Source organism: Schistocerca americana, chromosome X (genome assembly GCF_021461395.2).
Source record: "Schistocerca americana isolate TAMUIC-IGC-003095 chromosome X, iqSchAmer2.1, whole genome shotgun sequence".
Taxonomy (NCBI): domain Eukaryota; kingdom Metazoa; phylum Arthropoda; class Insecta; order Orthoptera; family Acrididae; genus Schistocerca; species Schistocerca americana.
This window is the reverse complement of record NC_060130.1, coordinates 255,287,185-255,310,190: the sequence shown is the minus strand read 5'-3', so window position 1 is coordinate 255,310,190 and position 23,006 is coordinate 255,287,185. Positions and strand designations below refer to the sequence as shown.

General features: G+C 36.7%; 1 protein-coding gene across 1 annotated transcript in view; it reads right to left on the bottom strand.

Annotated features, from left to right (window-relative positions):
- Positions 1–13,203: 13,203 nt before the first annotated feature.
- LOC124555947 (GTPase-activating Rap/Ran-GAP domain-like protein 3) overlaps positions 13,204–23,006 on the bottom strand; it is a 694,419-nt gene continuing 684,616 nt past the window's right edge. Inside the window, exons 21-23 of the mRNA XM_047129996.1 lie at positions 16,714–16,795; positions 13,687–13,716; positions 13,204–13,481 (exon numbers count right to left, since the gene is read on the bottom strand). Of these exons, the coding sequence (XP_046985952.1) occupies positions 13,204–13,481; positions 13,687–13,716; positions 16,714–16,795 (390 nt within the window). The remainder of the gene's footprint in view (positions 13,482–13,686; positions 13,717–16,713; positions 16,796–23,006) is intronic.

Sequence of the window (23,006 nt, the reverse complement as noted above, 5' to 3'; positions counted from 1 at the left end):
AGGGGGAGGGGCTCATAGAACATGGAAATTTGTCCCTGAATGTATGCTTGCTTCTGAATGTATGCAACCCACACTAGCAAAATGTGTCAGAATGAAGGTTGCCCTACTACTGTTGGTCTATAATTAGAAAGGATTGGTAGCCATTCCAGCAGCTGACTTAAAGCAGGGTGCCATTTACTTACGTCACATGAATAAATGCTGCTTTAAAATACCAGCACATTGAGGATCTCTCGAGAACATGACAGTATTGCTACAATTTGCTGTAGCAAAGTGAAGAAAAGCCATATATTGGAGGTTAATGGTGTAGTTTAATTGAAGATGATGTAAATTTTCTTTTGTATGGTAATGTATTTTAAAGATAGCTGAGAGTGAATTATCTCTTAATTTTTGCAAATGTTTCACTCCTTTCTACACTTTTTATTTGTGGTGTGTTGGATGCAATTGGATTTTGCCTCTATGGTGCACAAAACCAAATTATGGTGCCCAGCAGGGAGAGGAACTCAGCCAAGTTATCATGATGATTAATTGAAAACAAGGATACTGTCATGCAACGGAAAGCAAATGGTAATTTGGGGGGGGGGGGGAGGGGGGGTATTAAGCATGAAACAAATGAGTTCCACACCTCTCGCATAGATGTATTAATGGGAGGAGAGGTCTTCTAGCTGTGAATGGGAACAAATGGGCACTATAACAAATCGATTTATTTATTTTGAACATGGAAGTTGCCTGCTGACATATTAAAAAGGAGCATTAATAATTGGACAAGGGTATACAACCCAAAGTATAACCTTGGAACAGGTGGCCAGTTAGGGTAAAACACAGTTACATTAGTACTTCGCATACACGGCCACTGCCTGTGTAAATTTATAATTAAGTGCAGAACATATACAGAAAGATAGTAGCAAACACCTTTACACTGCCAAAAATATGTGCTAAAAGCAAGACGCTCAATGCGTGACTTTAAAGTTGCGTAATAGGCTCCTGAGGGGAATGACTTCATTTTACGATTTATTGGCTTTTGGGCCATGCCCATTGAGCCATCTCACTGGTGTAATGTCAGTTTTGATGATATGACCATAAGGACATCACAACACCCAGTCCCTGTCGCCATGTATATACAACAAATCCTGAATGATGGAGACAATTCATAATTCATGAATACTAACTTAGAAGGGGAACCCTGGTGAGTGCCATTCGAAACAGTCAGCAACATTATCGGACAAAATGGTCAAATGTTAACAGAAAGTTTGGGACAGTCAGCAGCTGGAACATTGTTTCCTTACTTACTTATTACTTAATAAATAAAATAAAATAATTAAATAGAAGATGAAGTTGAAAAGAAGATCAATGTAGATTAAAAACAATGCAATGAAAAGACTATAGGAATAATAAACTGGCACACTCTTTTGCACAGGAGGAAAATAGAGTAACAATGATGTGGTTAAAAAAGAAAAAAAAAACCAGATGGGATTCTTGCAGAAATGAAATGAGCTTTATTGATCAACAAGATATTTATTAGTGAGTTTCTCTTGATTCATGAAGGAATGATTTCCTGTACCATAGAAGAATGCTAAAGCAATGACCATCAGTAAAGGGCAAGGCAAGGATCTGATGACACTCAAATTCTACCTACCCACAAGTCTCAAGTCTCAGGTCAATATTCTCAATATGACATTTACAATGCTATTATCTAAAAGACTACAAGATCATGGACTGCTATATGGCATTAACCATCAACATCACCAGTATGGATATAGGAGTGTCAAATCAATGGAAGATGCAATGAACAGTGGGGTGTTGCCTCTAGTGAACACTCATACTATGTATACTCTAGTGACAGTGATAGATGTTACCAATGATTTTGAAATCCTATGGCTGCTGTCAGTCTTTGATTGCCTGAGAAGTTAGAGGCACTGTATAACTGGCCAAGAGACTATTGTCATGGTAGACAAGAATATTTAATCTGCCCAGGACAGGAAATGATGGCAGCCATATGGAAAGGCAGTCCACAAGTGACAGTGTGTGGTTCTGAAATTTAGTATGTAGCATGAAGCCCATATTATAGACATTATATGACAGTAATAATATAATTGGTTTGTAGCATTTGAAGATGATGTGTTGTTTAAGTAATGACTAAGAAGAGTTAAGAAGATACATGTAATACTACACATCCATTAACTTGAACTATGGTTTTAGTGTCAAAACAGTACCTAAAAAACTGTATACTTCCTGCTGAAAGTGAACTTGTCAAAAAATCCTAATATAAGATTATGCAATTTAATCATTACAACAAGCATTGTTATAAGATTCTTAAGTGTGTTCCTAGATGAACATAATGCAGAAAATGTGCAAAGGTGATGCACAAAATTATGAATATCGAAAATGGATAATTACAGCTTCCCTTGAAAACAATCAGGACATACTACCAATTTTTATTAGTGCCAACTATGCAATGTGATGGAAGTGTATGGGCCCATAGATTACAGCTCATGAAGCCAGCCCTAGTACTCAGAAGAGAACATGGTGTGGTATTGAGATTACCTACTGTACTGCCCTACTGTACCTACTGTATTACCTACCATATTACCCTAATAAATGTGTTCCCAGTAATTCTGGAAATTTCTCCAATTGACCTGAAAATCAGGAAGAAGAAAGCGACATACTCCAGGACATACTCATTGAGAAGCCAAGGAGAGAAAACCATTAACTGCATTACACAAACATAAATATTAATTTAGTACTTATTTGAAGACAGCCAGAATATGCAATGGATGTTGACAAGTAGAAAATGTTCCCAGCCATTTTTCATGAAATTCAAAATTATTTCACCATTTGCCATGAAATTAATATGTGTCACATAATTCTACAGTATAATTTTCCTCATTATGCAAGTGAAATCAGTGTTGCAATTCAACCAATTCTAAGTACAGTACAGTGCAATATTTGTTAACTGAAAGCTGATTTAGTGTCGAGGAAAACACATCTGAGTGACGTGAGGGTACAATAGAGACACGCTTAGTCTTATTACTCTGATAATATATTCTACTTTTTTATTTCTTTCCATTTAAAAAAATAAAGGGGTTTATACCACAGTTTTGAAAATGTAGGATCTCCTGTAACACAGATGTGCAAATCATTTCACTGATGGTTAAAGATATCAAAAAAACATTCTGTAAAGTGATAGCAGAGCAATAGGCAAAAATTTTGTTTATTTAACTATGCAAATATTTTTATCTGCTAAGATACTGAAGTAACTACACTTCTTTTAAATGAAATGATACACTTTTGTATTGATTTTAAGTATGTCTTCAAAAGAGAAGTATGGTGATATAATGCTTATTAATGTTTGTGTTTAAACATATTGTAAAACATAGACAGAAAATATGCTAAAAACAAATCCAATTTTTTTCTGCACAATATACCTGCTGTCAAGTAGACATATAATAATTGGGCTGAAAGAATCAGTATCTGGCTCTTAACTTAAGTGTTGACTGTTTTTGGATGGACTCTGTACACAGTTGTTGATTAATGACTTTATCTTTTTGCAGGTAACATTCTTTGTGATTACTTTGCGTAGCAAAAGACAGACAGGTCCACACACATATTCTTTTGCTGAGGTCCTGTGTAGTGTTTCTGAAAATACCTCATATTTGCACTATCCACTAGAGCAGATACAGCCTGTTTAGGAACCACAGTTACATAGCAGTTTTAACTTGCACCAATTTCTTAGCTTTTATTTAATCTCAAATGAATTGTGTATTTTAGGTTGATATGATGTTTTCTAAACAATTAAATTCATTAAAATATTTTATCCCTACTTTTAAGGGCTATGCTTGTTAGATAATTAACATATAACATTAATCTCATGCTTCAGTTTACGACCAGTTTGCACTTAACTTCAGCGACCATGCCATCATGGTGAATGGAAGATAAAGATTTGCTGGAAACATTCTGGGTAAGTACAGTGCATCTGTAAAAGAAATTGTCTACAAGATGCTAGTGCCATCTATTCTAAAGTATTGTTCGAGCAATTAGAGCCCATATCACATACGCATGACAACAGGCATTAAGAAAATTCAGTGATGGGCTACTAGAATTGTAAATGATCATTGTAGCCCATGAAAAAATGTAACAGAATTGCTCAGGGAACTTAAATGAGAATCCTTGTATGAAATAAGTTGTAGTTGTCATGATGGTCTATTGGGTTGATTTAGAGAACCTGTATTTGAAGAAGACTGTTCAACAGTCCTGCTCCATTCTATATTTCATGTAGGGATCATGAGAATCAGGTGAGAGAGACTACGGCCTGTACAGAGACATATAGATTAATTTTTTCCTCACACAGTACACAAGTGGAAAAGGATAGAATATCAATAATATTGGTATGAAGTAGTCTCTGCCTTGCATGGTATCATAGCTTTCTGAGTATACAAGTAAATATAGATAATTTTATGTATTTATTCTGTTTTGCAGCATAGACTGCGTTTGTGACATCCATATAATGTGTTTTGGCAGCTATCAATGAGACCAGGAGATTAGGAGCTGTCTTACATTAGTATTGTATATCAACATTATCATTGAAATGTGTTGCATATTTTTCTACATTTGTATAGAAATTCCAACTTGTGTAACTCTCCATCCTATTTCTTCCTTTACAGACCAAGGTTAACAACTATTTGAGCTGTATGAAAAGGAGAAGTCACTTGGAAAAAAAAATCACAATACACACAATGGGTGGCCTTCATTTATCTGTAGAAGTCGGGATTTGAGTACCGCTAACAGAAACATTTAAAGGTCAAAAAATGAATCTCAGATTTTGGAACTATTAACTCAGTCCTCAGGGAGAAAAGAGGGATGGATTGAAAAGGTCTGAAAAAAGAAGCAGGTCACTCAAATCCCAAGATAAAGGGTCAGTTCATGAACAGCCCTCATGTTCAATAAATACCTTAGCTGTTTGCACATTATTACTATAAATGCTTTGTGGATCCTTGCTTATATTGTAAATTCATCATCATCTACAAGCACATTTGTACATCTTTATACGCCTCAGAAACAACTATTTTAGAGCGTCACTTATTCTGGAGATAGATGCTAAAAGCACACCATCTTGTAAAAACCATATGTTGAATAATTTCTAATTTAAACTGGTCATAGCGATAAATTTTTGTATGCCTATAGCTACTGTTTTAATTAATATAGAGCTGTCCTCAACTCAAATGTTGGTCTAAACACCACAGTGCTAAACTAGGTGTGATCCTTTTGGAAGTGGTATGCATTTATTCTGATCTTTGAGTTGACTTTCAAAATGTATTGTTTTTTATGGGATGTATTCATCAATAAATTAAATAGACTTTACATGAGGAATTCTTTAATACTGATATGAAAAAATGTAAAACACAGCAGTCTAAATGAGTGAGCAGATATAAGCATCAGAGTATATTTATTTTTATTTGCACCATGTATGCATACATATATGTATATATATATATATATAGTTTTCATATTGTGTGCATAGTCACTGATCACAGTATATAACTTAGACAAAAAATATGCTGCTTAAAAAATTACTTTTATCTCAACAAATTTTTATGTTACCATAATACGAATGCCTTAATAGCATAAAAAATACATCACATATTTCAATAAGCACAATTTTGATTCCATTTGTATCAACTATATGCAAATAAAAAAATGCACTGCCTGGTCCATGAAAGTACAGATTTAAATGCTGTAGGATGCATTCATTATAGTAGTATTGACATTTCATATATGACATTTGACTATAACATTCACCTCCACATTGCAAGATTGATTCTTTTCAAATACCTGTAAATATAACACAGTATCACATGTATATAAAACTACCCAGTGACACAAAACACAAAAGAAAAGCCATTGCAAAAATTACGAATGCAGTTACAAAATTTTGTTGCTTCTGATAAATGAGGTTCCAGCACAAGTGTGAGTTACTGCATTTGAAAGTATGTACCACTACGTAGTTTCTAGTCTGGAAATACCTCTCTTATACTGGGTGACTCTCCTAGGAGTCCTCAGTCACATTTTTCTCTGGTATTTTGCCGAATATTTTAATTATATTTTTTGTAAAGTGTAGGGGGAGACAGTCCAAACTAATACTGATCACCACAATTTTATGTGAAAGATAGAGTCAAATGGAACATGTCAGTCTGTTCCCACAACAGAATAGGTTTTGGTGTGTAATTTAATATGCACATTTGATAGAATGGCCCCAAATTAATCTAGCATGATATCTGGTCTAACTATACTATCAGGGACACCAGTACTCCATCAGCAATTGAGTAGTGATGCTGCATGGTGATAGAAGACAAACAGTACAGCATGGGGAGGAGGCATACAAGATGGGGAAAATGGGCAAGGAAGATGTGGAAAAGAAATGTCTAGCAATATTATGAGTGCTAGAGGATATATTATTAAAGTGAGTGTTGCACTGTACCAATTTTGGACAGCTCTGTGGAATACACAAACAAATTCTTACTTTAAAATTTTTTCGTTTCTAACAAGAAACTAATCATAAATTTCCATGGATACTATGTATCACATGAAAACATGTCATGAGCATTAATTACTGATCTTACTCTGTTGACAAACTGAGAAACAAAATTGTAGACATCTGCCTAAACAACAGAGAAAATTCACCTGGTAACCCTTAGGAGAGGTACTCATCAAGACCACTGGTTTTCCACACAAGAGAGTATATCTTGGAGCATGGAAATCAAGTGTAAGTGGAGTAGTTAACCAAACAGCTCATGTGTCAGTAAAAGCATGATATGCCAAGCACATAATAATGTCAAAGTCTAAAACAAGATGAACACTACATGACCTGGAGGGCTCTAATAAATGTGTTATGGATGCATCCATTATTTAGGTGTCCTCTTAGTAAGTGATAATGAGACAATTTATTACAGAAGGGATAGAAGTAAGGAACAGAAGCTATTATGCAAAGAGGATTCAAGAATCCGCTAATTACAAGAACAACCAAGTTAAGTTATACTCTCATGTGAGCAGTTGTTACATATGGACCAGAAATGCAGATGATGACAGAAACGGATACAAGCAACCTAAGGGCATTTGAATGGAAAATCCTGCAAAAAATTTATAGATCCACAAAAGAGGCAAAGGGCTGGAGAGTAAGGTACAGCCATGAAATACAAGGGAATGCACAGAAGAAAAATACAGCAAAATTTATTAAATCGCAAAGAATATGCTGGTTAGGACATAAGCAGAGGAGGAGAGATGACAGGATGCCCAAATGAATAATGGAAGGCAGACTGTATTTCACTGGAAGGAATGGCTGACCAGGAGCTAGGTGGCTGGACAATGTGTCAGCTGACCTTACCGAGAGGGAAATCTGAGGATGGAAGAGAACAGTGCAGAACAGAGAGGTATGGAGGAAGACTGTTGCGGAGCCTGTAGTGGTGAAGAAGAAGAAGAAGAAGAACAACAACAACTCTTGGGAGAGACACCCAGTATATTTAGTTGTAAATAAAATTATGCTACAGGAGAAGTAAGTAATTTAAAATTATTTTCTGAAAATACAGCCATACATAAATACAAATATACTAAATATAATAGGTATTAATTTAAAAAATAAATAACAAAATAAATTCTCAAAATGGAATGAGAAAACAGGCATGTTAACATATCCAGAAAACATTCTGCAATATATAGCACACTGTGTTTAGATACTGGAAAACAATATTGTGCTTGAGTTTTACTGAAGTTTCTTAAGAATAAATTATTCTGTTTACAACTTGTGCATTTTTTTTCATATGCAGGATGAACTTTAGACTTTGAAGAAATGGTTGTGAAATATATAAACAATATGAGTATATTATGTATTAAAACATTCAAGTTCATATCAAATAAAATAATGAAAGAACATTTCTATTTGTAATGGCATTGCAGCCACTGTCCATCATTAACTGCACAGATTTGATTATGTGAAGGATGTAAAGTGAATAGTTTGTGCCCTTAATTTGAAAATTTCTTCATTCTTTTCAGCAATGAACACTGTCTGTTAAGGGAAGGAAGACAGTAAAAAATACCTAAATTTTTTACTTCTTAGGTAATAGCCTACAGAAGAAAATTATTTTATGGAAACAGTGGTCATTTTCAATGTGCAAAAGTCAGTACTGAGACGGGTACAGTTTACAACATGTATTATTCCAGTTGGATAAGTCAAAAGACTGACAAGTAAGATATGTAGTTACAGTATTAGAAAATTACATAGTAATGGAAGCAGAGAACAAAGTTAATAGTTTCTCATAAACTGTTACACAGCAGAACCACAAATAAATCTGAATGGATTTTTAACACAACATGGACCATCACGCATTGCAGAATAGTAATACAGCATCAAAATCTGTTCTGTAAGCTGTTTTACTTTATTTATGTTAAAGGAAATTTAGATGTCAATAATTAATTTTGCACTTGTAACTGTACTATGTTGATGTTTTGTATCAGAGCCAAGATATAAAATTATATCAGGTATTTCGTTAGTGTGACCAGCTTTAATCAGAACTTAACAGCTTCATTGTTGGACATACTGATACAGAATTACACAACTCCCTTACCTTAACCATAGATTTAGATAAATTTTGATTGCATTCCTACTAAACAATTCATGAGTATTTAATGGACCACCAGAAAGTAAAACAGCAAACTTCATTTGAAGGCAGAGTTATCAGTTTGTAAACCATAAAACTAACCATTTTGAATAACATATGGATGAATACTATTCTTACTTCATACATCAAATTGTGACCTACTACAAACGACTTACATATATTTTAACACCAATATGATGACACATCAAAGGGATTAATTGTTAATATGCCTACACAATACTGCTGAAGTTCCAGTTAATTTACACAATAGAACTTCTCTACAAACACAGAATTAGGTCTATAATTGATTGACTTTTTGAGAAACATCAAATATGACATACACCTACTTTGCTTGTCTTAGTGTGATACTAAAGATGAAACACAAACTATGCTGTCATTATTTTAGACAATCACACAAAAGACATGGAATTTTTTGTAAGCACAGAAACAGAAAACCTTTAATGAAGATTACACAGTTACTTGTTACCAAGATGTATTTCGATTTTCATTAGTGTAAATGGAAATTAGTCTGAATGGACTAATTAGTTAAATATTTGCAATAAAAACTTTGACAAACACAACTGTCATCATGTAGGCAAGACAAATGTACTGAACACTAAATGTTATTTGTAAAATAATCATTTCAGGATAACAAGCCATCGAAAGTCTGATCAGGATACAGACATAGCAGACCAGTAAAAATAATTGTTGTTGTATGTGAGCTAAGTAAGTGGGAGAAAATATTTTAGTCATGTAAGACAGTGACTAATACTCGTGGAGATAAATATTTGTTTTCTAGTTGAGTGGTTTTTCATACCAAAGATTTTTAATTAATGTTAATTACAATTGATAATTAGTAAATTAAAGACATGGAGTGAACATGCTAACCTAAGGCAGGTATTGTTATTGTACTGTGATACTTCAGGTCACAATGCTGTCTTTGTAGCTGTGTAATTATGAAATATAATGGCCTGTGAATGTCTCAGTGTGCATGTTTGAAACATTCTTCTGTTGCTATTGTGTTCGTATTCAACAGAAGTCCTTGCTCCAGTGCTTTGATTTTAGTTTATTTATTGAAACATTGTTTCATTATACATCACTGGAAATGGTTACACACAACCTTCATGTTTCATTCTTTTTATCAGAAAAACTTTCACTTAACACTAAAACAATATGCAACAATTGTTGCATGTCATTCATGATATCAATATCTGTAACATATCCAACCTCAGTTTTTTTTCCATACAGCCACAATGTAACACTTCTATCTCAAGATGAAAATAGTATACAGGACTTACTTATCTACTCAATGCATCAACAAACTTTCATATATAAAAATACTTGCTTATAAATATGGCAACTAAACATATATCTAATAGAAAGTATTGTTTCACAGCAAACAAAAGCACTCATAATAATGCTTTGTTTATCCTGTACTTTAAGGATTACTCTAATTTATCTCAAAATATTTATAATGGGCTTGCTAGTTATATGTAACTGTTTCTCATGAGATGTTTGAATACTTAATGGGAAGAGCTGATATTTGATTGAGAAACAGTCAGAACTCTGGTAATCATATCTACAAAAAATAACCATGTTTGCACATGAAGAACCTGAAATTTTTAAGTACTTTTTTTGTTTTTCAATTAACAGTCTTTCACTGATACATTTTGCATTTGTGGAAAATGAACTTCACTTACTGTTTGAAAGTATTGCTTGAAATGGACAACTTAATGTAATTTTTGTACCTATAGAAATTATGGACCAATATGCCAATCAATGGAATTGGATTTCCTGACAGAGAGAAAAATGTAATGTGCTCAAAAGCAACATATTTAAAATATCTGGAGACAGACATAGGAAAATACATAAGGTGAACTTTTATGTTAATGCTTACATTACATACTTTAAATTATACCACATATTTTAAAATTTGCAGGGATGCTGGTAATGAAACAGTACAGTGAAGAAAGCATGAAACATTTCTGAAAGTGTCACTTTTTGTTTTTGCGGGTGAAGCAACAAGTGGTGCATGGAAGTATTCTGGTATAAAAGTCTTAAATTTTAGCAACTGCAACTAATTCACAACTGAAAATTAAGTATATTTCTGCTGTGACAGATTTTAATGAACATATATTTATTTATCACTTTATTTTAATTTTGTTTGAAGTTTACCATTTCTTACAGAATATATAATACTGGTTAGAAATACATGACAGTCTTTGCATCTACAGTCACACATTTATAACATGTGGAACAGAGAAGTGTTACAATAGACTGCAACAATACAATCACATTAAAATGTAGATACTCACTAATGTGTAGTGATTCATCAAAAGTGATGTATCTCATGTTTTGCTATTCATATATTGCAAGTTGCACTTCTGTCATGTTTCTACAGAGAACTGTAAATCTATCCACACATAGAGTTCAATTTTTCTCATGGTGATAGGAAAGTAACTTAGCCACTGGACAGATGTTACTGCTTTTCATGACACAGTGAACATAATCTTTTCATAATATTGTATAGAAATGCATTACAAATGTCATGAAATAAAAAAGGAACTTTGAGAATAAAGGTACCAATGTATAAGAAACATAAAAAGCTAACAGAAAAATCAATCGGAGAAACATTTTTAATTTCACATGCTGGTTGTTTCTCTTCTGATTCACTTATATTTTTGAGGATATTCGTCAATAGCACACATGAACACTGAGAAAAATTATTGATTTAGGTACATTATATTGGCCACAAAATATTTTTATCTTCCTTAAGTGCACAAAACATAATGTATTTTTGATAGGAATGTTTTATTGACCTGCGATAAATTTGTATTTCATCTACTTGGCTGCAAATGCTCAAAGACATATAGTCACTAATGTCATTATGGACAATAAATACATCAACACACAATAAATAATTACAACATCAAACATCAAGAACATGCAAAATACACAGTGTATTATTATTTGCTGAAATTAGTTGTGAGGATATATAGTAGCTTTAACATACATATTTACTCTGAACATGCATTTAACATACAATAAATGTTATATCAACACCACATATATCATGCAGAATTTGAAGATCATCTTCATGTTTATTAATTGAATAATATGCTCTGTGTAACATATACTGTAAATATTTATCTGTGAACAAACAGAATTGATGACAATTTTGCTAATACTACTTGAAGTGCTTGCATAAATAATGTGGAAATATTTTAACCATGCAATCAATATTTTGAATACAGTCACAGTAACTGTACTAATTTATGTTCTCAAATTTTTGCAGTTTGCTTAATGTGTCATTGACATGTGATTTAGCACATCAGATTTCATTTCCATCAATATAGTACAACCAGGCCACACAATTCACCCTTACAACTTCAGCTATGTGTTCCAATGCAATTACATAGTATGAGCAAGAGATTACATGAAGACATACAGCATTCCATTTAGAAGGAGTATGTTTCTTTCATTTTTCATATACACTCTTATTATCAGGAGGAGATATGAAATAGAAATAATCGCAGTTGTATATTTTTGGTCTTGGTATGACTTGGAAAGAAAATTGCAGTCATTAGGACTCCACTTCACTGTATGTAATTTGAAAGTTTTCCCTAGCTATTAGAACAGCATACCAACTACTAAATTTCAAATTCATTTCAGCAAATAAATTTAAGAACAATTGACAAAAATATATATATTTTTTTGTATAAAACAGATATCTTAAACTCAAGTGTTACCTGAGTATTCTTTTCTCACAAATAAATATTACTTCCTTCAAAACATTAGAACACAGTATTCACATTTGAGTAAAGTTGTGATAGCAGCAGAGTAAGCATCCAGACAACTGTTTCACAGTAATTACTGCAATAATTAACCTTACTCTATGTGTCGGATAAGAAATATATTGATGACAGAACTACAGTATAAACAGTAATATGAATAGTTTACCCTGGATAAAATACTGCAGAAGTACAAATATTACTATAAATACTTTTGAGTACACACGTTAAGAGTAGATTAACTGCTCCCACTTTTATTTAGAATACAATTTGTTAACATAGTTTCCAAGTCTGGAATATTTTTTGACAGCTTGTTTCTCCAAATTTATAAGTTCAATAAAGTTAGGCATCTTTTGGATTAGAAATATAGTGTACATCTGCCACAACAAGTAGCAGGGTGTGAAAGACTGGTATAATACAATTTTGCATTTAAAAATGCCCTGGAAGATGATATAGGCAATAAATATTGATTTAATTGCCATTAATGGTATTTTGCTTGACAATGACAAAAATTATATGATCAGGAAGTTATAAAATACATCTAAAATTTTAAAATGTGGATCCTTTACAAGTAAATTGACATGTATTGGACTGATCTTATGTTTCTTTCATGGGTAAAACTTTGTGGAGAAACTGTGTTTTAGTGAGAAGTCATCTCTTGCATGTACAGCAGGTTTCCTTTTTGGAAATGAGTAGAGTGAGAAAATATGAAGAAATTGAGTACCTGGTTGACTCTTTGACAGCTAGGGCTTTTATTTTAACATTCCTCACTTTGGTGGTGCAAGGAAGGATGGCTGATGTGGTGTGGGCGAGGATGAGCAGCTGCGGCTCAAGCCACGAGCATGCTCATTTTGCAGTGGCTGTCTCTGTGCAGAGCTCCCTTCAGCACCAGGAACTACAAGACCCCGGGCTCCAGAACTGGAAGCTGAAGAACTTCCTGGATCACATGGTGTTGGACAACGTCGCCCACAGGGTGGAATTGCTCCACTCAGTGTCTGCATTGGTATGCGGAAAAGGCGAAATGGTCTAGCATCTGGTGATGTAGCTGCAACAGATAGATATAGTTTCCAGTTTCATGTCACTACATGCTAAATTTTATTTCATTGCATCATTTACCTTGTTGTGGGAAAACATCATAGATTAATCTAAGAGAAGTCTTTAGTTATCCAGAAGAGCAATATAAATTCATACTAAACCAATTACAACTGTAGCACTAAAGTATTAAATGAAGTTGTAATACTAAAAAATACAGGGTGATTCAGTTGCCCCTACTGCTGGGTTTTATGCAGCCTGAAATGCTTTCAAATACCACGTGCAAGATTTTCATATTCTCTCCCTCAGTACACAAAAACTACACACATCAAAAAAAGTTTTGCATCACCTCAGTTCCGAGAGTTCCTGAACCAGTACAGAAAATTGGAATAGAGATCAACTAAACATCATTTCTGCCCTTTTTATTGCTCATGAAAGCTTGCTGTACACACCGGTACCTCTAATATCCACATGGAATGATGCATGCCTGTATTCGTCGTGGCATATTATCCACAAGTTCATCAAGGCACTGTGGGTCCAGATTGACCCACTCCTCAATGGCGATTCAGCATATATCCCTCGGACAGTTTGGTGGGTCACATCACCATAAACAGCCCTTTTCAATCTATACCAGGCATGTTCGATAGGGCTCATGACTGGAGAACATGCTGGCCACCTCTAGTCAAGTGATGTTGTTATCCTGAAGGAAGTCATTCACAAGATGTGCACAATGCCGGTGTGAATTGTCGTAGACGAATGTCTCGCCAATATGCTGCCGATATGGTTGCACTATTGGTCGGAGGATGGCATTCACGTATAGTGCAGCCATTACAGCACCTTCCATGACCACCAGTGGCATACGTCGGCCCCACATAATGCCACCCAAAAACAGCAGGGAATCTCCACCTTGCTGCACTTGCTGGACAGTGTGTCTAAGGCGTTCAACCCGACCAGGTAGCCTCCAAACATGTCTCCAATGATTGTCTGGCTGAAGGAATATGTAACACTCATCGGTGAGGAGAACATGATGCCAATCCTGAGTGGTTCATTCGGCTTGTTGGGACAATCTGTACCACGGTGGATGGTGTCATGTTTGCAAAGATGGACCTCGCCATTGACGTCGGGAGTGAAGTTGCGCATCATGCAATCTATTGTGCACAGTTGTAACATGATGTCCTTTGGCTGCACAAAAAGCATTATTCAACATGGTGGCATTGCTGTCAGGGCTCCTCCAAGCCATAATCCATAGGTAGTGATCATCCAGTGCAGTAGTAGCCCTTTTGTGGCCTGAGCAAGGAATATCATCGACAGTTCCTGTCTCTCTGTATCTCCTCCATGTCTGAACAACATCGCTTTGGTTCACTCTGAGATGCCTGGACACTTCCCTTGCTGAGAGCCCTTCCTGGCACAAAGTAACTATGTGGACAGGATCACACCGTGGTACTGACTGTCTAGGCATGGTTGAACTACAGACAACACGAGCCGTGTACCTCCTTTCTGGTGGAATGACTGGAACTGATCAGCTGTCGGACCCCCTCCATCTAATAGGTGCTGTTCATTCATGGTTGTTTACATCTATGGGTAGGTTTAGGGCAACAGTCAAAGGGCCTCTGTCTGTGATATAATATCCACAGTCAATGTCTATCTTCAGGAGTTCTGGGAAATGGGGTGATGCAAAACTTTTTTTTATGTGTGTATTAGTCCTACAGAGAAAATGAACCGGATCTTTTTCTAGGAAATTTAATGTAGTTAAAATTTTGTACTGGGATATGTTTTCACTGGAGGCCATGGTTTTTGTCTTATTCAAGGAAAATGCATTTGAAGGTCACTTTCGTTCATTTTTCTTGAATAGTTTGTAAACTGTGACCTCTAGCAAAGACAGACCCCAGTACAAAGTTTAACTGCATTAAATGTACTTCAAAAAGTCCTGTTCATTTTTTTCTGTAGGGCTAATAGTCTGCATGCACCAAATGGGGGAATATGAAAATCTTCCATATAGTATTTGAAGCCATTGTGGGTTGCATAAAAACCGGCAGTACAGGTAGCCAAATCACCCAGGATATGGGGATAATGAGGAAAACCTGAAGAAATGTGACGGCCTATGTTAATCATTTTGAATATTATTGCATCTGAATTAATCTACACAGAGACTATAGCTTAAATTAAATTTTACAGGATCAGGCTTGTCCACAATTTCCAGGAATACTTTTGTGTCATATGTCAACAGTTTCTGGAGACTGTGAAAAATAGCAGTGAAACATATAGTGTGTTGATTAGCTGTGTGTGTGTGTGTGTGTGTGTGTGTGTGTGTGTGTGTGTGTGTGTGTGTGTGTGTGTGTCCACAGGGCCTGTTTAAGGTCCAAAGAACACAAGCTGCTGCCTGATGGTACCAAACTGAGAGCGGTGCAACAGGTGTAAGAGTTCTATACAGAACATGTCACAATTAATAATGGCCTCTTGGGGCGCCAAGCTGAAAGGGGCACAGAGGTGCACAGGTGAAAGACTTGTATACAGTGGTATCACAATTAGTAGTGAAAACTGACACCACAAGTGTAAGTGTAAGAGGAGAAGGAGGCGGGTGGGGAAAGGGGGGGGGGGGGGGGGGAAGGGCAGGTGCCAAATGATAAGTTGCTTCTGTGGAGAAATGTCCTTGAACTGGCCCCAATTGTATGAACAACAGAATGTAATTAAGTTTTACTTTGAGAAAATCACATGTAGACTGAATCCGGGCCATCACCCAGAAATCTGAGATGTAAAATGTTCCAGCATTTGAACCTAGTGAAAACACTTATATAAAAAATAACAGAAATCATCAGTTATTTGTGCTTCTCTTCATAGTGCATTAGTGTTCTTTTTTTCACTGATGAACAAAATGTGAGGAACGAGTTCAAACTGTCCAAAAGCTATAGTTGATAGGGAAACTAAGATACTAAAATACTGTGTACTCGTACTTTGAGGTGATGATGGAGGTGTAGCTGTTGATTCCTTTCCATCTTTGCCATCTTTCGTTTCTTTGCCATCCTTCACTTCTTTGCCATCTTTCACTTCTTTCACTTCTTTACCATCCTTCACTTCTTTCACTTCTTTTCCATCCTTCGGTTCTTTAGTATCTTTTACATCTTTACCATCCTTCTCAGTCTTCACATCCCTTACATCTGTCAGATCTGTTCCATTATTGGTTTCCTTACCATCCTTTGCCTCTTTTGATTCTTCCCCATCCTTTACATCTGTTGTCTCTGTTTCCTCTTTTTCTGGAGCATCTACATGAACTTGGGCATCTTTGTTATGAAAGAACTCAGGTGCAGTTGTTGCAAAGTATATGTCATTCTGAAACAAAGGATATGTGAAGTTATGTTAGTCACATAGTGAGAAGGTATAGACAAGGAAAATTAACAGAATGAGCTTACCAGTTCAAGAGACAAAATGTTGAATAAATAGATCAAAATGTATTTTCTGTTATGTTCTTCTGCAAGTCAGTTCATATAATTTTAAAGAACTGGTCATATGACATTCACCTAACTATAAGAGATGTAAATTCACTTGATATTTTGGTATAATGTTTACAGTTCATAAATATTAATGGAAAAGTGTTGAAAATGAAACATATTTATTGGCAGTTAGTATTCCATGCCAGCTAAGTTCAACAATGTTAGGTTTAACACTACACTTGAATATTACTTTGAATACATACACACAAATATGGTAAATTCTCCATTGTATTCATCCAGAAATTATGCTCCATGTATCATATTATTGGGGTGATGGGGGGCAGAGGGTGGGGGGAAGGTGGCTGTGGGACTGTGGATAGGTGACGCTTGATGGGAATGTGGATTGGCTGTAATGTCCAAATGCAGCTGACAGCAGTAATCCCCTTTGTTTCCATTCCTTCCTCCTCTTCTGCACCTTCATTTTACATATAATTATATCATTAGTCACATGATCATGAAGTTTCATGCTCATTCATTTGGTTTTCCATTACAGCAAGTCATTGCTCTGCTTCTTTAGTGTGGGGCAACATTCTTCTTTCTATGAGGTAGCTGCGCGGATTGCAAAGCAGTGTATTTCTTACATGAGTTGGTATGGGATATTTTTATCACCGGGCACAACACTCTTAATGGTGTCTATATTATTTACATTGAGAGGGAAGTGCATTGGGGATGGACTGGTAGGCAAAATTTCATTAATTATGTGGTAGATTCCAGGTTTCTGGTATGCTTTATGATATGAACTTATATATGTATGACACAGTAAAGTAGGCTGCATGAAAGTAATTATTTCATTCATAATGAGTAACAAAAAAAAGTGCAAAATTTTAAGCATTTTCTTTAAAATGATTTGAATTAATATTTATTATTCAAGTACTGTTATCAGGAAGGGCATCTGGCATACAGCTGTCACTAACATTGCCAAAACCTGGATAACAGTGCTGACACTGTAGAGAAACAGGAACAGACATGGAAGAAGAAGAAGAATAAGAAGAAGAAGAAGAAGAAGGTGAAGAAGAAGAGATGAAGTTAAAGATTTAGGTACTGGTTATCTGTTTGAAAAAATGTGATTAGTTTAATCAAAAACACATTATTAAAGGGGAACTAATAAAAATTATTAAGTAAAGAAACTTGGAATAATGAAAAATTTCTACAGAGACATCAGTTGTTTGAATTTTTTTTACATACCTTAATTTGTTATCTTTATTTAGAAAAACTATTAAAGGAAGAAAATTGAAAATTCTATGACTTTTGAATAGAAATTTTAAATTAATTTAAACAATAAATAATATCTATTAGTTATGATAAAATAATAGATTCTACAATTGCATACATTGTGTGCAAATTCATGTTTTAGTTAGTAAACAGTTTTAATTAAAGATATATTTTTAGAGAACATTCTGGTGTGGACAGAGAGGTTATAAATAGATGCAAAATTCACCACTTGCATTCAAAGCTTCTGTTGTTATGCCGATGCATTCAGATGTTATCCAGTCATTCTCCTGTTATGATGAGCTTTATAAAAAAGTGTTTTTTTTTATGTGTGTGTTGTTTCTAAGAAGTATTTTGGAAAAAAAATAACTGTTAAGAATTGTACTGTCAAAAGCATTTTAATCAATATTATCACAAACCCATCCCTTTAAAGAACAAAGTCAGAGATTATCTACAAGAAATGAGAAAAGATAATTACATTATTAAGTATTTATAATTATTTCTTCCCAATCTGGACAGCTATTAGTGGACATTAATATTGGATATATTCTCCCTTCACATTTATGGTAGCCAGTTTCTCCTCATAAGCCAAAACAAGAGAAGGTAGTGATGTTGGACATTGAGGTCTGGAATAAAGTTGATGTTCTGCCTCATTCTTCCACTGTTTGGTATCCCAGCCCAATGAGTTTGAAAACCCACCAGAAAGTGTGGACCTAGATGACAGCTATAAGGTGGCACTCCTAATATTTGTGAGTGCTGCTGTTGCTGTCTCACTGCTAGACATAGCCCACTCCCCATGCACCAACCTATCAGCACCTTTGGCCAAGCTTATAAAGCTTGCAGCACAGGGGCCTGAACCTCAGTCATGTTCCGACTGCCCTATCTTATTTTTCATTGTATGCAATGTTCCTTGGATTTGGTTTCAGATATTGCTAGATCATGGTTTACACTCTTGACTCGTCATTCTGTCACTTTGCCTTGTCATTTGTCCACTGCTGTTGTTGTCTTTCATGGTTTTTGGTACTTCACCATCAAAGGCCTCAGCTGGTTGGCCAGCGTCTCCTGGCTGGGACCAATTCTAGTTACTGTAATTGGTGATAAGGAAAAAGGTTAATAGTGTCTTGTGAATGCAAAAGTAGTGCAACCTGTGTAACAGTGACAGCAATATCTGCTAGTGCAGCAACAATTGCAACAGCAATTACAATAGCAGTTGCAGCAGCAAACCAACTTGCTACATCAGGAAATTCAGTTTTTGTCAGAATGCTTGCGGGTGCAGGGTTTGCAACACATCCAGGCTGCAATCACTTCCCAGGCTGAGTCCTGCTCACCCTCATTTCTGCCATTTAACAGCGCCAAAGAAGATTGGGACACCTCTTTGCAGTGGCTGAAACAGCAGTTCGCCACTTTTTGAGATTCTGATGGCATCTATAATGGTTGCTCTTCATTTTTTGGTTCCCCAGAGACATGTTTCTTACTAAAGAAGTTGGCTGTCCTCTCAAATCTGGTTGTACTCCCGTTCACAGAGATGTGCTCATTGCTGTTGGACTATTATTTGCAACAATTCCGTGTGGTCATGTTACACATTGAGGTCCATCAATACCACAAGTGACCTGGTCAGTCATATCACCTGTGGGTGACAGATTTGCAAGGGATGAGTCAGCATTGTGATTTCACTTGTGCAGATCCATCTTGCAAAACTTCATATGCAGATTCCTTGAATCGAGACATGGTGGTCCAACTGGCCCCTGATCTTGAAGTATGCATGGCAGCCCTCAAGCTGAACATTCCTTCTTTGGACAATATTTTGAAAATTGTGCACACTTTTGAGATCATGCAGACAGCAAATGAACACCTTATGGCTCATCCCCATGTAGCAGTGGTTCAACCACCACCAATGAGTCAAAATTCTCTGAAGTCCTTTTTACCAATTCATCAGATTCAGATGTGTCAATGGCCACTGAGGAGCCAGTTACACCATGTCAGTGTAAGCAGTGTTGTTTCCCATCTTGTCCTGACTGTTTCATGACAAACCAGTGTGCAGGCTGTCCAGATCACAGGGTGCATTGCACTCATTGTGGAAAGGATGGGCATCCCTGAAAACTGAACCCCACTCCAGGCCATTGTTCCCCAGGACAATCCTTCTGCTACAGAGTTGTTTATTGATCTCACAATTACACAAAATTCATTTCAAAGTAGACATAGGAGAGATGGTTTCCCTGGTGAACCTCCCCATGAATGCTCGTCTAGGATGCCCAATGTTTGTGTTACCCTCCCACAAGATGGTTACATATGGTGACAGCTCAGTTCCCCTTAGAAGTCAGTTCACAACTACAGCAGCATACAATAAGGTTACATGGCTGATAATGCTGTTTGTTGTCAATAGTCACTTGGCAGGCAACATTTTCAGCATGGATGCCTTCTTGCTGTTTGGGTTTCTCATCACGTATGAAGTTCAGGTTACCCCAACATGGTTCCCTTCCAGGAACTTGATGGCTTCTGTATCTCTTTAGCATCTTTGTTCAAAGCTGGCCTGCGGTGCACCACCAATTTCAAGGCACGTATTTCTCTACATCCAGATGTACTGCCTCATTTCTATCAGGCCCATTTGCTTTCAGTCTCCCTACAGATGGCAGCTGAGATCAAACTCAATTGCCTTCATCAAGCTGGGCTAATTGAACCTGTCGAAACCAGCATTTGAGCCACATTCCTCATAGTGGTTAAGAAACCAAATGGCTCCCTCTGACTCTGTGGAGATTTTGGGTCAACAATCAATGTGAACCCCATGCCATGTCTGGAGGATCTCCTCACAAAGCTTCTCAGTAGTAAATATTTTTCTAAGATAGACCTTGCTGGCGCTTATTTACAGCTCCCGATGGATGAGGAACTGCAATGCATTATGGTCATCATTACACCCTTTGGCACGTACAGATGCAATCACTTGCCCTTTATGATTTCTTCCACTCTGGCAATCTTCCAGAGATACATGGAACAGTTAACTATATCCATTCCCACTTGTATCAATTACCTAGAAAACTTAATAGTTATGGGTGCCCAATGCACCTCTTTACTATGTTGTGCTATGCAGGGCTCAAGTGCTGACTACACATATACCAGTTTCTTCAGGAGCAAGTGGAATATCTTAGGCATTTGATCAGCAAAGATTGGAGTCAACCCACTGACCACAACATTTCACTGTTGACTCTCTTCCATGTCCCCAAAAGCTATAAAAGCTACAGGCTCTTTTGTGTAAAGTAAATTATTATTCTAAGCTCCTCCCACAAGCAGCACACATTATGCATCCAATCAACCAGATGCAGAAGAAGAGCACATTCAGTTCCAGTGGTTGGCTGCCTGTGAGCATGCTTTCAGCCAGCTGCAGCACATGTTATGCTCACCACCCCACCTTATGTCCTTTTCTCCATCAAGTCCTCTTGTTTTGGCTGCTGACACTTCCTCCTATGACATTGATGCAGTGCTGGCGCACCATAACAATGATGGTACTGTGCAAACCAGTGCCTATGCATCAAAGACAGTGACACCTGCTCAATGAAACTGCTCACAAATCAAGAAAGAGACTTTTGTGATCATTTTTGTCTTTAAGAAATTCTGTGTGTATGTCTTTGGGGATAAATTTACCCCCATTACTGACCACAAATCATTGGTAGCACTCTTTGGATCACACTCGTGGCTTCCAGAGCAGACAGTTCAAAGGCTCCAGCATCGAGCTCATTTCCTTAGTTCTTACAGTTACACCATTTACAAGCCTACCTCACAACACCCAAATGCAGATGTGATCTCTCATCTATCCTCAGGACCAGACCCAACATTTGACCAAACAATGCTGCTGCGCAGGGTGAATGGGTTCTGTGATTTGATCTTTAAAGAGGCTCTGGAGACAAAAATTGAGAAGAGCACTCTAATGCAAAACCAGTGAAGGCAGCAGATGGAATCGAGAAGCCATACCAGGACATGATGCTCACACCCACCAACATGCAGGGAGCCCTCACCCTCACCACCACCTGCCTTGACTCCCCCCCCCCCCCCCCCCCCCCCCAATGGGCCGCAACACCCCATCCAGAGGTGAACGATTGGTGGTGCCGATGCAGATGAGGCAGAGTAGGGTGCAGTTCAGTGGCTGTAAAGAACTGGACAATACATGAACCCAACACTTCACCTGAAGATGACAAGTAGGAAACTTGTTGAAATGTTGCTGCAGAACGACATCTTGACCCAGCTGATAACCCAAGAAGACTTCATCATTGAAATTCACCAAGAAAGTTTGAATTCACATATAGGAGATCTCCTCTTTCAACATTGACGTAGAATGTCTACACCCCTTGAATGGGTTTGCCTTCCTCCTATTCACATTTCCACAGACGGGCTCCATGACCCTAACTTACAGAATGTCACACACTATGTGCTTCATGGGTAGCCCACTTATTTTTCCAAATCTGCTGATCCAGATCTCTGGGCCTGGGCTCACCTTTCTCATAATTTGTCTGTTGTTTCTGATATTCTTCTGCTGGATACAGAGGTGGATACCTACCATGTTGTCTTTCTGATTACCTTATGCCCTCATATCTTCTCCATTGTGAGCATTGGGGTGTGTCAGAGATGAAAGCTTTTGCCAAACGACATGACTATTGGCCAGGACTGAGCACAGACATGGAGGCCATGGTGTGCATCTGTTCCTCACGCACTCAGCATCAGGCTGCTGCTCCTCAGTCTTTCAACCCTGGGTCCACTCATCATCGTCCCTGGTACAACATTCATCTGGTCTTTGCTGGTCCCTTTCTGGGCTTATGTGGCTCATTGTCAAGGATGCTTACTCCAACTACCCC